The following is a 13097-nucleotide window of genomic DNA, read 5'->3' as shown; positions in this document are numbered from 1 at the left end:
AGGAACTTCTTCGAAAAATCTAGTTGTTTTTAAGTCGTTGAGTTGTTGTCAATGAATAAAATCGTCAGTTAGTCTGTTGAATCGAGGTAAAAATGTGTATTGGTTCTATAATCGTTGTACCTAAAAGATTTTTAAAGTTTACTAGAGGCAATTTTTATAGTAATATTAATTGGAAAATTTGCTTAGCGCCACTTTTGTGAAAAATCGTCTCAATTGCGAGTGTAAAATTCTCAGAATCGTTTTGGAATGCACTTTTGAAATATTGTGCGGAATCACATTAAGAAAAGTGTATCTCTGAATCTCGAAGAGGCAATTTAAACATATTTGATTAACTTTTTGAAATATTTTCTCATTTCTTAAGTCCTCTAATGTAAGCAAAAAAAACAAGGAATTTACTTGCCATCATCTCACGTCTAATAAATATTATCTTGTCAAATCACAAAAGCAGTAGAATATGTCAATTTGTAAATTTTGTGGTGGCAGTGGCTTATTAGTACCTATTTACTTCATACCCACGCTGTATTTCAAATCAAATTCAAATACAACTTTAATTACTATTCAGAAATTGTGAAGCTATGTTACGGATACGATATGTCTCATTAGCAGGTGGGATACATTGCGTACATTTTCTCCCATCCATGTTAGTGGTAAAAATTTGACGGCCGGCATAGTCCAGTGGTAACGCATTGGACTGCCATTCCGAAAGTCGCGGGTTCGAACCCGGCGTGCGCAAATAAATTTTATTTGATTTATTTGTGTTATTTCACAATTAATTAATTAAAATAATATATAGTATATTTGCGGCACGTTCCAGAGTGGAAGATACTACCAGTATCGCCCTGGTGTAAGACCACCATTCAGAATTGAAACGTTGCTCCAAATGGCTTTAGCCGTGTTTAGTGACTAGATCTGAATAGCCAGGTACTTCCCCACCTTCCTCTTTCCCTTCCCCACGTACCTTCAGCCTCACAACATCCCCCAATCGGGGATGCCATAATCTCACTGGCTCCAGACGGGAGCAGTTGGGACTCTTGTGAGGTATTCAATATAAAAAAAAAATATTAAAAAAAAGTTTCCTTTTCATCTAGTACACGTGTAGAGTTTACAAACTTACTCCCTCGCTCCGAATGGAGAGGGGGTGGCTTCCTTTTAGAGAGATACCACCCAGCTCATTTAAATATCTTTAGCTCGCTTATAGCAGTCGATACAGTTGTAAGCAGGTTGGCAGCTGAGTTGGCAAAGGTTTCAGGTTACCATTCATTTGTTTTGAGTTGAATTCTTCCGCTAGCTAAGTCCTTCAACATTACTCAACAAATTATTAACTGTTATTCTATATTCATTTTCGTTATATCAATTCTCGAAATGAAGGTTCAAGAATACTCTATAAATAACCAATTTATCTTCTTAATTATTATATTTGTCATACATAAGTTGATCATTATTTTCCTCAATTTTACAAAACCTACCGTCTATCAAAATTATATGCATTCAAATTTTTAAATTAATTTTCTACTCACTGGAACATTGTTGACAACGTTTTCCAAGTTCAATTCCATATTGTAGATTATTCATTCTTATTACAAAATACAAGGATCATTTCTAGTGTATTCAGGATACGCTCGCACTTCCTGTGACAGATTCCACGGTGGACTGCTGTATTACTTTAATACTGCGTAATATATTATTACATTTACGACTATTTTTCTGGTGCAAAGCGAATGTTTCTATGTATTCCCGCATATAAATAAGAATATCCAAGGAATATCACAACAATATCTGCACCAGTACCGTTCCGTTCCAACAATAGCCGCCGCTGGGCCGGAATAAAACGGAGCGGGCTACGGACACGGGCGAGTATTGCGACACTAGCAACAATTCAGCCCGTTGAGCAACAATATTACAAAAGGAATAATATTATTATCGTGCCTAAATCTAGACCCGGACGTAGGTGCAATTACCCGCGCAGTTAAAGAGCTTGATTGCCCGGTTAGACCGAACGACGCCACGCTACATTTGGGGAACGATGTTTCTCCTAATAATTGAGTTTGTGATTCTGTAAACGTGTAATGAATACTTCAATAAATTAGAGCTCATTCGGGATACGAATTCTGCGAAGCATCCTTTTGCACCAGATTCATACGTAATATATTTCATTATAGGATACATAATATGTCTATTTGCAGTAAGTGTAGATCACAAAACCATAAAATCATTGCTTGCAGAAATGTATGTTTCATTTTGTATACCTTACTTCTTTTTTTTTGTAAGTTTTTTAATGGAATCATTTAGGTAGGTACCTACGTCTAACATATTATTGAATGTGTAAATTTCAGATATATAAAATTGTCAGTGGATCAGAATCAGTGGTACCAGTCATGACATCAATGTATTAATATATCCACTATCGAGAATAGTTCAGCAACTGAAATTGTAATATCGGTGTCCATCATGGCGCAATTCGATGACGTTAGCTCACGCTGTTATTTTTATGAAACGTACGAAAAGACAGTGAAAGATAATAAATACAAAGACATTTGAATGCCGTAAGTAAAAATAATACGTAGGTTATAGATAATATATTTAAATAGACACCATTTTTACAATACTGGTGTGAGATGAGAAATATGATAAAATATTGTTTGTGATTTTTTTGACAGCGTCACAGGACACCACAACATGGAATAATAACCCAAAAATAAATCATTGTAAAACTTGGCCGTGAAAATCTCAAATCGTATCGGATGTAAAAATATATTTTAATTTGTGGGTTAAGTGGAATATTTTCACAAAATGAAAATAATGACAATAATTCTTCTGATACTCTTGGAACATGGAACATAATGATCACACACCATGATCTTGGATACAGGATCCAGGGATAGGTACTTATCGAGTTTGAAACCTGACGTCGGCAGATAATACAAAAATATACAGTCGATATCAATTAAGTACAGAATTTAAGTTGAATATATGGAGAGTGCATATTGTATTTGCAACTCGTTCCAGTTTGAAAGATCCTCCAAGTTTAAAATTCGTAATCTTGTGATTTGGCAATAAAATTTACAAATAAAGAAAATTTAAAAAATTAACAGCCTTACTTAAAGCTGATTGGTTTATAATAATCCTGTCCTGAGGAAATTTAAGATAAAGCCGAAACTAGTTGACATGGTGTATAACTTTAACTTTTCATTTAATTATAATGCTAAGCCACACAGTGAACGCTTTTTTCGACAAATTAAAAATAATTATTTGAGACTCTCGCACTCTGGAAGAGTGAGGAATCATTATTGTGTGTTTAATTCGTCGCATAGGTAAATACTTACTAATTACTATAACACGCCGTCAAAACTCCAAGTTACAAGTAAATGATGCCAGTGCGTTAATTTCAATACGATTTGGGCGTATTTAGATCATGACGCGACGGAATTTAACTTTAGATAAGAGTTAAATAATGTGCACCGAAATAACTCTGATACCTATTTCTAAAATAATACGCTTCCCAGCACGCTGTTTGACATATTCTTAATGGACTCTGAGTGCAGACTTAGAGAGGAAATAAGCTTGAAAATTGAATGACTTACAAGGTCGACATTTGCCATGTTTTAATAAATATGCGAGATTATTAATAGAATATAACGGAGTGTTTTTACACACAAACGAAATCTACGTTTAAATACATATGTGATAACGCTTCATAAAAACGCCTTGTTGATGCTTTTCACTACAACAATAATACAGTCAGAAGATTTCTTATGAGGTGTCGAAGAATACGGTATTTGTTGAAATATTTCAAATGTTTGTTTGAGTACAGATCAGCGATCTCTAGAAATGCATAAAAAAATTCTAGTTTCAAGTAATGTAAAAATTGTAGAGATTTATCAATTAAAAATTATTTGGCAAATAAATAAATAAAGTTTTTACGCGTCGTATCATTTAATTTTTATTACAAAACAAAATATTGTTAAATTTATGCTCGTCAAAAGTGTACATATTATGATGAAATTATATTTTTGCTGCAGGACATTGGCACGACCAGTAGGTCAAGTACATGATCAGATGTTTTGAAGAAAATACATGAAAAGAGGATGGAGAAATAAAAGATTTACGCTTTGTTCTAACTCTGATTTATTTGAGACAAGTTAAAATAATGTTCGTAGAAAAGCGTTCCAACAATAGAAAAAGCTAATTAATCCACTACCGCGACTTCGACACTAGATGGGCCTGCCGCACACACTGACGTGTTCAGTGAAATATTCCTTGAAAATCGAACGTACCTATATATAAAATAAACATTCCTGCTTCCTTCTTGTATTATATTGAAAATAATTTTCTGTCGTGCGAATGTTTTTAAATGCCAAAATCTTCTAGACTCTAGACACTTCCGCGGCGCTCAAGGTTAAGCCCGAGACAGTTGGGTATGGAGGCTGAAATATGTTTTTCAATAAGTAAGAGAGATTTTGTGTAATTTCTATATTCATATATTGATGAAACGATCTATGTGGTTTTGCTAGTATTGGTTCCAGACTAGCAATGTGCAAAACATTTATTTTGAACAAAATTAGTACGCACGTGTATTCAAACAATTTTAAAATATTTATTTATCTCCACAATTAACTCGGCATACGCTGAATATTTCAATAACCAACCTATTATTGTATAGGTATTTAAACAATTTAAAAATATTTATTTATCCCCACAATTAACTCAGCGTACGCTGAACATTTCAACAACTAACCTATTATTGTATGGGTATTTAAACATATTTAAAATATTTTTCTATATCCACAATGAATTCGGCATTAGCTGAACATTTCAAGAACTAAATTTTTTTTTTCAATTTAGCATAAATTAAATAAGAGCGAGATAACCACTGATAAAAAATGCCATTTTTTTCGGTTGCTTACCATCACTTTATACAAAACCAATAATTTGATTTCCTTAAAATCCTTTGTTGCTATTTTTGCATCCAATTTAGGCTAGACTAATTTAGATTAAAAATGGCTGCTAGAGAAAAGCTTTTTGTTTGAAATATAAATGTTTATAATAGTTAGATATTTTGGTAAAATAATAATAGTAAATAATTATAATAATTTTTGGATGATTTGTATAGCGCCGTTTTTGTGCAAAATCACCTCTAGGGCGCTGTATATATTATTTTGGTGAATTTTACCACATTTTCAAAATTAAAAAAATGAAATTTTTGAAATATATTATTAATACCTGTTGAATATTGAAACAATTTTATGGTTATTCCAACAATACGGTTAGTACCTAAATTGCTCTCTCCCTTGTTTTTATCCCATTTCCTAAAGGTCTTACCATCGAAAAAAGAAGCAAGATGATTTGAAAAACAGAAGGTCAAAAGCAAGTTTCTTTTGGTTTATTGATGTTATTTTCATCGTTGTTGCATATTTGTCTCCACCACGTAGTTATTATCGGAAAACAGTTCGAAACCTTTTCTTTGCGAAAATGAATCCTCTAAAAATACATCCGATAAAGTTTTATTTAATTCAAATGTCGTCATTTTCGGGTTTGTCGTGGTCGTAGCGATGAGACAGGATGCCACCAAATCCTCGAGAATACATTATGTCAGACTGGCGCAAATATATTTAAGTGACTTTATTCAAGTACAGAATTAATTAAAGCATATGACTTCTCATGTTTACTTTCCGAGAATGTGTATTAATAAATGGTCAGGAGAGCAGGATAATAAAGCGGGGCCAACTAAACTCATAAACACTGTTCCTTGCGCGTTTCAAATAAACATTTGCTAAAGATATTATGCGTATTTCTGATTAATTTTATACCAAATTGTTATTTGAGAGCAACTACAAAACGGTATAATTGTTGATAAAACATGTAAGAGTGTATTTATTGAGCGAATTAGCAAGTGCATTTCAGTTTCTTAAATACTAAACGACTTTAATTGAATGGAATGTTATGAAATTGTGTGGTTGAGCGTAGTGCGAAATGGACCCAAACGGCTTTTCGAATGGGACTTGGGTGGATATAAACTAAAAAACATGATGAAATACAGACAAAAAATACATCTCTGTTCAAGAAAACAGAGATTTAAAAATAATGTTTGATCTAATGAATTACATGAAAGTTATAAATTGAGTATTGCAACATAACTAACATCAATGTTGTATAAAAGTTCTGCATTCACCTAACTTTCGATTGAATCTGGTATCATAATTGGATCTGGAGAAGAATCAATTTTATTAGAAATGTGCAATAAAATTATTTTGAAACTTTTTGTTCTGAAATTTTACTATGTCTATAAATGTAATAAATCATTTGATTAAAAGAGTTAATGTAGTAAAATGAATAATAAATAATTTAAATAAAACATAACAAAATACGTTAGAAATTTGGATGGAAACTTAACTTAAGTTAAGCTCAGAAACGAACATACTCGTCCCTCGAACATGCGTTTGAAAATAAATTCCATGGCAGTAAAAAGCGTAATTGCACACTTAGTTTTGTTGGCAGAAAACATGAGCCCGAGCGAAATTTCCATGGAACGTGACTGTAATCGCAGCTGCAAACGTCACATACGAAATTTACATCAATTTCACAAAATATATTTGACAGGAGCTCTTAACCAAGTGCTACGATCGCAGAAATGCTTGCCGTAAAGTGTGGAACTCGGAAACCGCGTGCTCTCTTGGTCCGTAAATAATAAGGCGCGGATATTATTCGTACAGTTATTTATTTGGACATTATCGAGAGCTTTATTCCAGTCGGAGCTATTTTAAAATCGACTCGCAAATAATGGCAAGTCGCTGCTGAGGAAGCAGTCTACGTGAAATCATTGAAATATTAATATTCCCAATTATCGATAGACCGAACATTTATTTTTTTTAATTTTTAGTGCCATCACCACGTTGCCAATAAATTACATTATCGACTCGTAAAACTTCATCATTCGCTGTGGGAGTCGGACCAACATAGCAATAACGTTGTAAATAATATATAAATCATTACATCTACTTCAAATACAATTAAAAGGGGGCTTACTTCACTTCAAAATCATAATATACTTAAATACCTTTAAAATCTTAATAAATTTCGCTTCTAATAACCATTTGCATCGCCGCAAATTGCCGTCTTAACATCTACTGAAAAAATACAAAAACAGTCGCAAATATTACATTAAATTTTCTTAAAATATACTCTCCTACCTATATACTCAAACACAGTTCATTAATTTGAATTTAACCAGAAACGATTGAAGTATTGATCGATTGTATCTAAGAATAAAGTATTGATTAAACATAAAACAATTCAGATTGATGAAATACAGTGAACGCGTTATTTTTACTTTGATACCACTTTTATCTCACTGCAAAAATATCACGGAGCCAAAGCGAGGCCTACCGACTATTCCTGTTATGAAATGATACAGTCAGAAACTAGCTTTGCTTTGAATCGGCCAATTTCAAGAAATCAATGAAATAATCATGTTTACATCATTTTACAACGTAAACCGATGCATATTACACATACCCACAAAAATTAGGATTGAAAATGAGAAAAAAACAGTACCTAATGCTTAAATTAAATAAAGACTGAAATAAAATAAACGCCCGTGTTGCCGGCATTGAAATTGAATTGAAAACAAAAATCTGCTTTGTTTTAACTGTGAAAAGCACGTTAAGCTCAATGGCTTTCTAAGCACGGAAAACTCATTAGAAAAATTAGTGAAGAAAATGAGTATGCACCAATTTAAAAACAACGACTTGGAAACTGTAGGCTGACTTCAACAACCACAATTCAATATGATTTATTATGTTGTTTGAACTTAGAACAATCCGCGTTGCCTGTGAACTTCGTTAGGCTGAAAATAATCCTAATCTTCCTCTCCTAATTCTAAACGATTATTTAGCAATTAAATCAAATTGTTTGTTTAAACTGCTCGAAAAAAGATATATTTATTCAATTATCCCTTTTAAAAGAAACAGACAGTAACTGTAAATACTAAATAATGAGACGTGGAATTTATTGGCGTAAATTTACGCCAACTCATTTAATTTTTTGTAAAGAGAGCTCCCAGCACATGACCTATTCGGTTCAACACTGTTTCTCTTACTTTATAAACAGATTGTAATCCAACGATTTACGATAAATGTGTCTGGCATAATTAGCGTGTTTTTTTATATAACAGATTGAGTAATGGCTGACTTGGACCAATTTGAACCAATCCTTATTTTAATGAGGATTTTATTTCTTTCGAACTTAAAATATACTGCATCATATTTCAGTATATTTCATTAAATCTATGATTATGTCTAAATATTGTGATGGCTATTAATAAATTGCATTCGTGTAGATAGATATCGCAGGCAAATCGCAATTATTGCATAGATTAAAGAGCAATTCGCTAAAAGGCGGAACAATCTCGCATTAAAGTAAAGTAAAGTTAGTATCACTACGGAAAATTGCCAGTGGTGAAGTTGGTAAAGTCAAGGAAATAGGAAGTGCATTCTCTGTAAGAGACAAAATATTTATTATCATTATCATATTTCAATATAAAGTTATGCAAATGGAAATGAAAGTCTAGTGCTCACAACATAGGCATACCTTTGACAGTTCCTTTGTATTATCTCCTTCTTTTTGTGTATAGCAGAAAAATAACTATAACCATTGAGTTTATGCATGAAATATATATACCGCTGAAAGTTCTCTTACAGCTTTTTTCCATAAACCACGCACTTTACAGAGGGAGAGATAGCAGTGAATCTCTCTGTGGCAGGATGCCACGACATAAATGCATTGTGTAAATTACAAGATACATATATTCATACCGCTGGAAGATCTGTCATAAACTCTCCTTTTTGCTCACGAACAACGTACGTAGCCCAAAGGGAATGTCTCAATGGATCTCTCAGCGGCAGGACTGTCATAATAATTTCATATCGCTTGTACCCAACGCAAACTTTCCCTGCTTCTCGTAAACAATGCACTTCACACAGAGAGAGGTTACAACAGCATGTTTATAGCGGAAGGACTGCCATAGTTAAATCGCATGTACAGGCACTGACCTTTTTTGATTGGCGGCCGGTCGCTAATTTCGCTGATCTTGTCCGAAATAGACAGCGCTGCCTGCTCGCTGATATCGCAGGCTGCCGAGCTGGAAGCAGCCTCGACCTGCGCGTCCGGAGACAGCTTATGGCATACTTCGAAGGCCTGCCCCACCGTCCTCACTATCCTCATTGCCTGACTCTGCAATAAAAAAACATAATTTTAATAAAATTAAAATTAAAATTAAATTTTAGAACTATCAATAAATTTATATATGAAAATGCAAAAATCAGTCATTTTAAATACATGTAGGATAACGAAAGATTTTTTAAATATTTATGTTGAGGGATCAGTAGGATTTATAGGCCCTGTTAGGAGTTCTACCGAGCCAAACCCTCTGATATGAAAATATCTGGAGTCGGTGAATTATTTTCCCATTTGATCTCTGGTGGGTTGACGTGTTGTTCTTGTATTGTTTTGTATTTATTTTGCTTACATAATGAACTTGCATAATGTTGATTGACTAGATGATAATTTGTGGAAAAGTGTGTCTGAGGGTTTAGTTTTTCCTATGGGAAGATTTAACCCGGAAATAAAATCGGAAATGATTATAAATAGGAATTATATTTTAGACGTAAACTTATAAGTTTTGTTGGTCTATTTGGACATTCAAATGTAAAGATAATGCGTCTTCCTCATGCATCCTGACTTCTTCTGCCATGTAAAACACTCTGTAAACGCTCTTGAAATTAAGAAGAACATACTTTCAAGTCGAAATTTTCAGCGAGATTAGATTAGTTTTTGAGTCTGTAAGTAGGTGAACGAACACACAAAAATTGCCATTCATAGGTATTGATAGATTGTTTATAGTTGTGATTAATGAAACGGTTCACCATAGTTGGATTTGATATATTTTTAATAGTAAAAAAATATTAATTAAAAAACTATTCAAATTTTATTTCAAATAGATAAAAAAAATTAAAAATACATAAAAAAATTCGACACAAAACCTAAAAATGTTTAAAAATTGATAATAAATACATTACAAGAAGTCACACAAGAAAATGTCTCCTGGTCCCAAGGAGTAATACGGCAAATTATCAAGAGACAATACAAATATTCTATTATATGTTTACTCTTTGCACAGTGATATTATTAATAATATAAGAAAAACATCAAGGGCATTTGGTTCCTTAGAAAACGCAATCTGCCTAGTTGGCTATTAATATCGACCTGACAATTGACAACACATACAGAATATAACTTGCAAGCATTTTAAATAGTTTCAGTTGCAAAATACATTAAAAATTGTGATTTTGCAAAAATCGCGTACTAAATTTTAGGTACTACCTATAAAACAAAATCAATATAGCAAAATAATTAAAAATAAATTAAATGAAAAGGTTATTTGTGTTCAAATTTACAAAACATGAATTAAAACATCAACCAGAGTCGAATCTAATCAAACACGAGAAAAGATTGCTTAGTACGTTTGATGGATATAGTATAATATAGAACTCACGGATTTCTACTATTTAAGTAATATAAATACGAAATATATAAGATTTTTTCAAACTTGCGCTGGTCCAAAGATCCGAACCCCCAGTAAAAGCATATCGAAGTTTTTTTTATCGACATGTTTGTTATTTGTTATCGTCCCCAGATCGCCATCGAACGTGGACTTGAACTGTTGTTTGATTGTTCAACAGTTCACGTGTTCGATGGCGATCTTCAGTCGTGCTCGGAAGTGTTATCAAATAATACTCGAGCGATATTGTCGGTTATGTGAAACCCCACAAGAGTCGCAACTGCTACCAACCGTCTGGATCCAGACAGACTATGGCATCCACAATTGGGGTATGTTGTCTGGCTATAGGTAATGGGGAAGGGAAGGAGATGGGGAGAGGAAGGTGGGGAAGAACCTGGCTATTCAGATAGGGTCAATTAAAGCAACGTTTCAATTCTAAATGGTGGTATTACACCAGGGCGATACTGAGAGTATCTTCCACTTTGGAACGTGCCGCAGATATACTATATATTATTTTAAATGAGTAAATTGTGAAATAACAAAAATTAATCAAATATAATTTTCTTGCGCACACCGGGATTCGAACCCGCGACCTCTGGCTTGCTAGTCGAGAGTCTTACCCCTCGACCATGGAAGCCATCAAAAAAACAAAAACTTAAAATTAGAATTAGAAACTGTGGGCGTTTGGTAGATTTTTTTGTTTTATTCGTGTCACCATTTTTTTTTCCTAATTTTGCCATAAACTATTCATTCTTTGAAAAGTAAAAAAAATAAGTTTTTAATTTTCTCTTATTTACTAAACAAAAATCGTAAATACCCACGTGCTTGATTAAAAACGATTTTAAGTTACATTTTATTATTTCAAATAAGGTATTATACAGTTTATTCAAAGAAACTTAAATATCTCAATGACGGTGACCGGATAAATCATCAAAATGATAATTCATCACATCTTTAAAAAGTTGTGTAAAGTCATGGAAAGTGATGAAACAAAAACTTTATTAACTGGTTAAGTAGGTTAGGTTAGGTTAGGTTTAAATTTTTTTTCGTAGTTTCTAATGACTTCATATCACTTTTTAAAGGTGTGTTTAATTGTCTATGTGTTGATTTATCATGGAACCCTCAATGACAATTCTTCAAACATTCCTTAGGGAGGTAGGTACCATAATAAAGAAAAAATAAACACGATGATTTCACATATAAAATAATCTGAACTGAATCTTTAAAATTAAGTCCATATTGAAACGGAACGTAAAAACAAATTTACAAACAGACGAAATGTATAATGGTCAAATAATTATAAGCAATAATTAGTCATCCGAAATACTAATACAAATTGAAAATATCTCCCGAGTAAAAATAAATGCCGCCAACGGGAATTGAACCCGTGCCTTCTGATGTCCGGTCAGATCATAGACATATGAATATTAATAGACCTGCCCTAAGTGATTAAAAGCGTATTATCCCCACTCCCCATACCGGTTCCATTTAGCCGGCTGGGCTCGCATATGGCCTCAAGTGAAATTTGAAAACGTGACGTCATCATTCTTGTGCGAACTATGGTCGAGGCATCATCGGTTCATTTTACGAAATAACAAGGCAAAATGTTGACTTGTGATATGAAAACTTGTAAAAATAGATGTGAAAAAGAGAATAAACCCAATTGTCGTATTACATTCCATAAGTAAGCATTATTTTACTTTATTTTAAGCTTATTCACACCGTATTATATGGATCAGTTTTAGAATCATATACTATCACATCACAATGTAGCGATTCTCAAGTGTGCTCATCGTTGTTTACTGGGGTAAGTAAATTATGAGACATTTGTAAAAGTGTCTTAACTAAATACTCTGAAACTAACTACGACTCTGAAAATAGAAGCTGCCTTACTTTGCCGAATTTGGACTTCGCAAATTAGTTCATAACGTGGCGAGTAATTTGCGCTCCCATGTAAAAATGTCTATTCATTCAAAAGCAGATTTTACTTTTAAGAACTAAATGGTGATATTATAATGCGAGATGCCTATTTACTGTCAGATTGATTTATTGACGAATCACAGTCAGCCTTACTCCCTTCGTTCTTCAACAGTTGATTTTACCCCTCGCCATTATCTTCTCGTCTATTAATTCCTATGTCTGTGGGTCAGATGCTATGTATCCACTGAGAAGCTTGTCTTATAAACGTTAAGTTTATCATTAAAAAATTATATAATGGTCAAATTGAAAAGGGACTTGGCTACGCTTAATCAAAACAACAAGCAGAAAGAAGTGACCTATGTAATTTTGTGTTTCTATAAATCTTATTTTATTTCGTATCAGGAACACGTTTCTCCATTTTCGGCTAAAGAAGAGTAATTTATTAAAATGTAAAAAACAGAGTAATAATGCACCATTTCACAGTTGTGAGAAAGTTGTGAAACTAGACATTGACAAAGTTAGTTCCTACATAAAAATTGTTCAGGTTTACACCGTGTTTTATTACAACACGCACTAACAATGTTAAAAATTAACAACGTTAAACCGTTATCGTAGCATTATT

At 33.0% G+C, this 13097-nt stretch overlaps 1 protein-coding gene across 3 annotated transcripts in view; it reads right to left on the bottom strand.

The window, feature by feature from the left end:
• The window catches only part of LOC149412325 (uncharacterized), a 542116-nt gene that overhangs the window by 31072 nt on the left and 497947 nt on the right, over positions 1-13097 (bottom strand). For all 3 annotated transcript variants that reach the window (XM_089645972.1, XM_089645970.1, XM_089645971.1), the window contains one exon: positions 9048-9228. In XM_089645972.1, the coding sequence (XP_089502098.1) occupies positions 9048-9228 (181 nt within the window). The remainder of the gene's footprint in view (positions 1-9047; positions 9229-13097) is intronic.

This window comes from Hesperophylax consimilis, chromosome 23 (genome assembly GCF_061612785.1).
Source record: "Hesperophylax consimilis isolate HC1 chromosome 23, BYU_Hcon_1.0, whole genome shotgun sequence".
NCBI classification, from domain to species: Eukaryota; Metazoa; Arthropoda; class Insecta; order Trichoptera; family Limnephilidae; genus Hesperophylax; species Hesperophylax consimilis.
The sequence above is the reverse complement of the archived record's forward strand: the minus strand, read 5'-3'. Positions and strand labels throughout refer to the sequence as shown.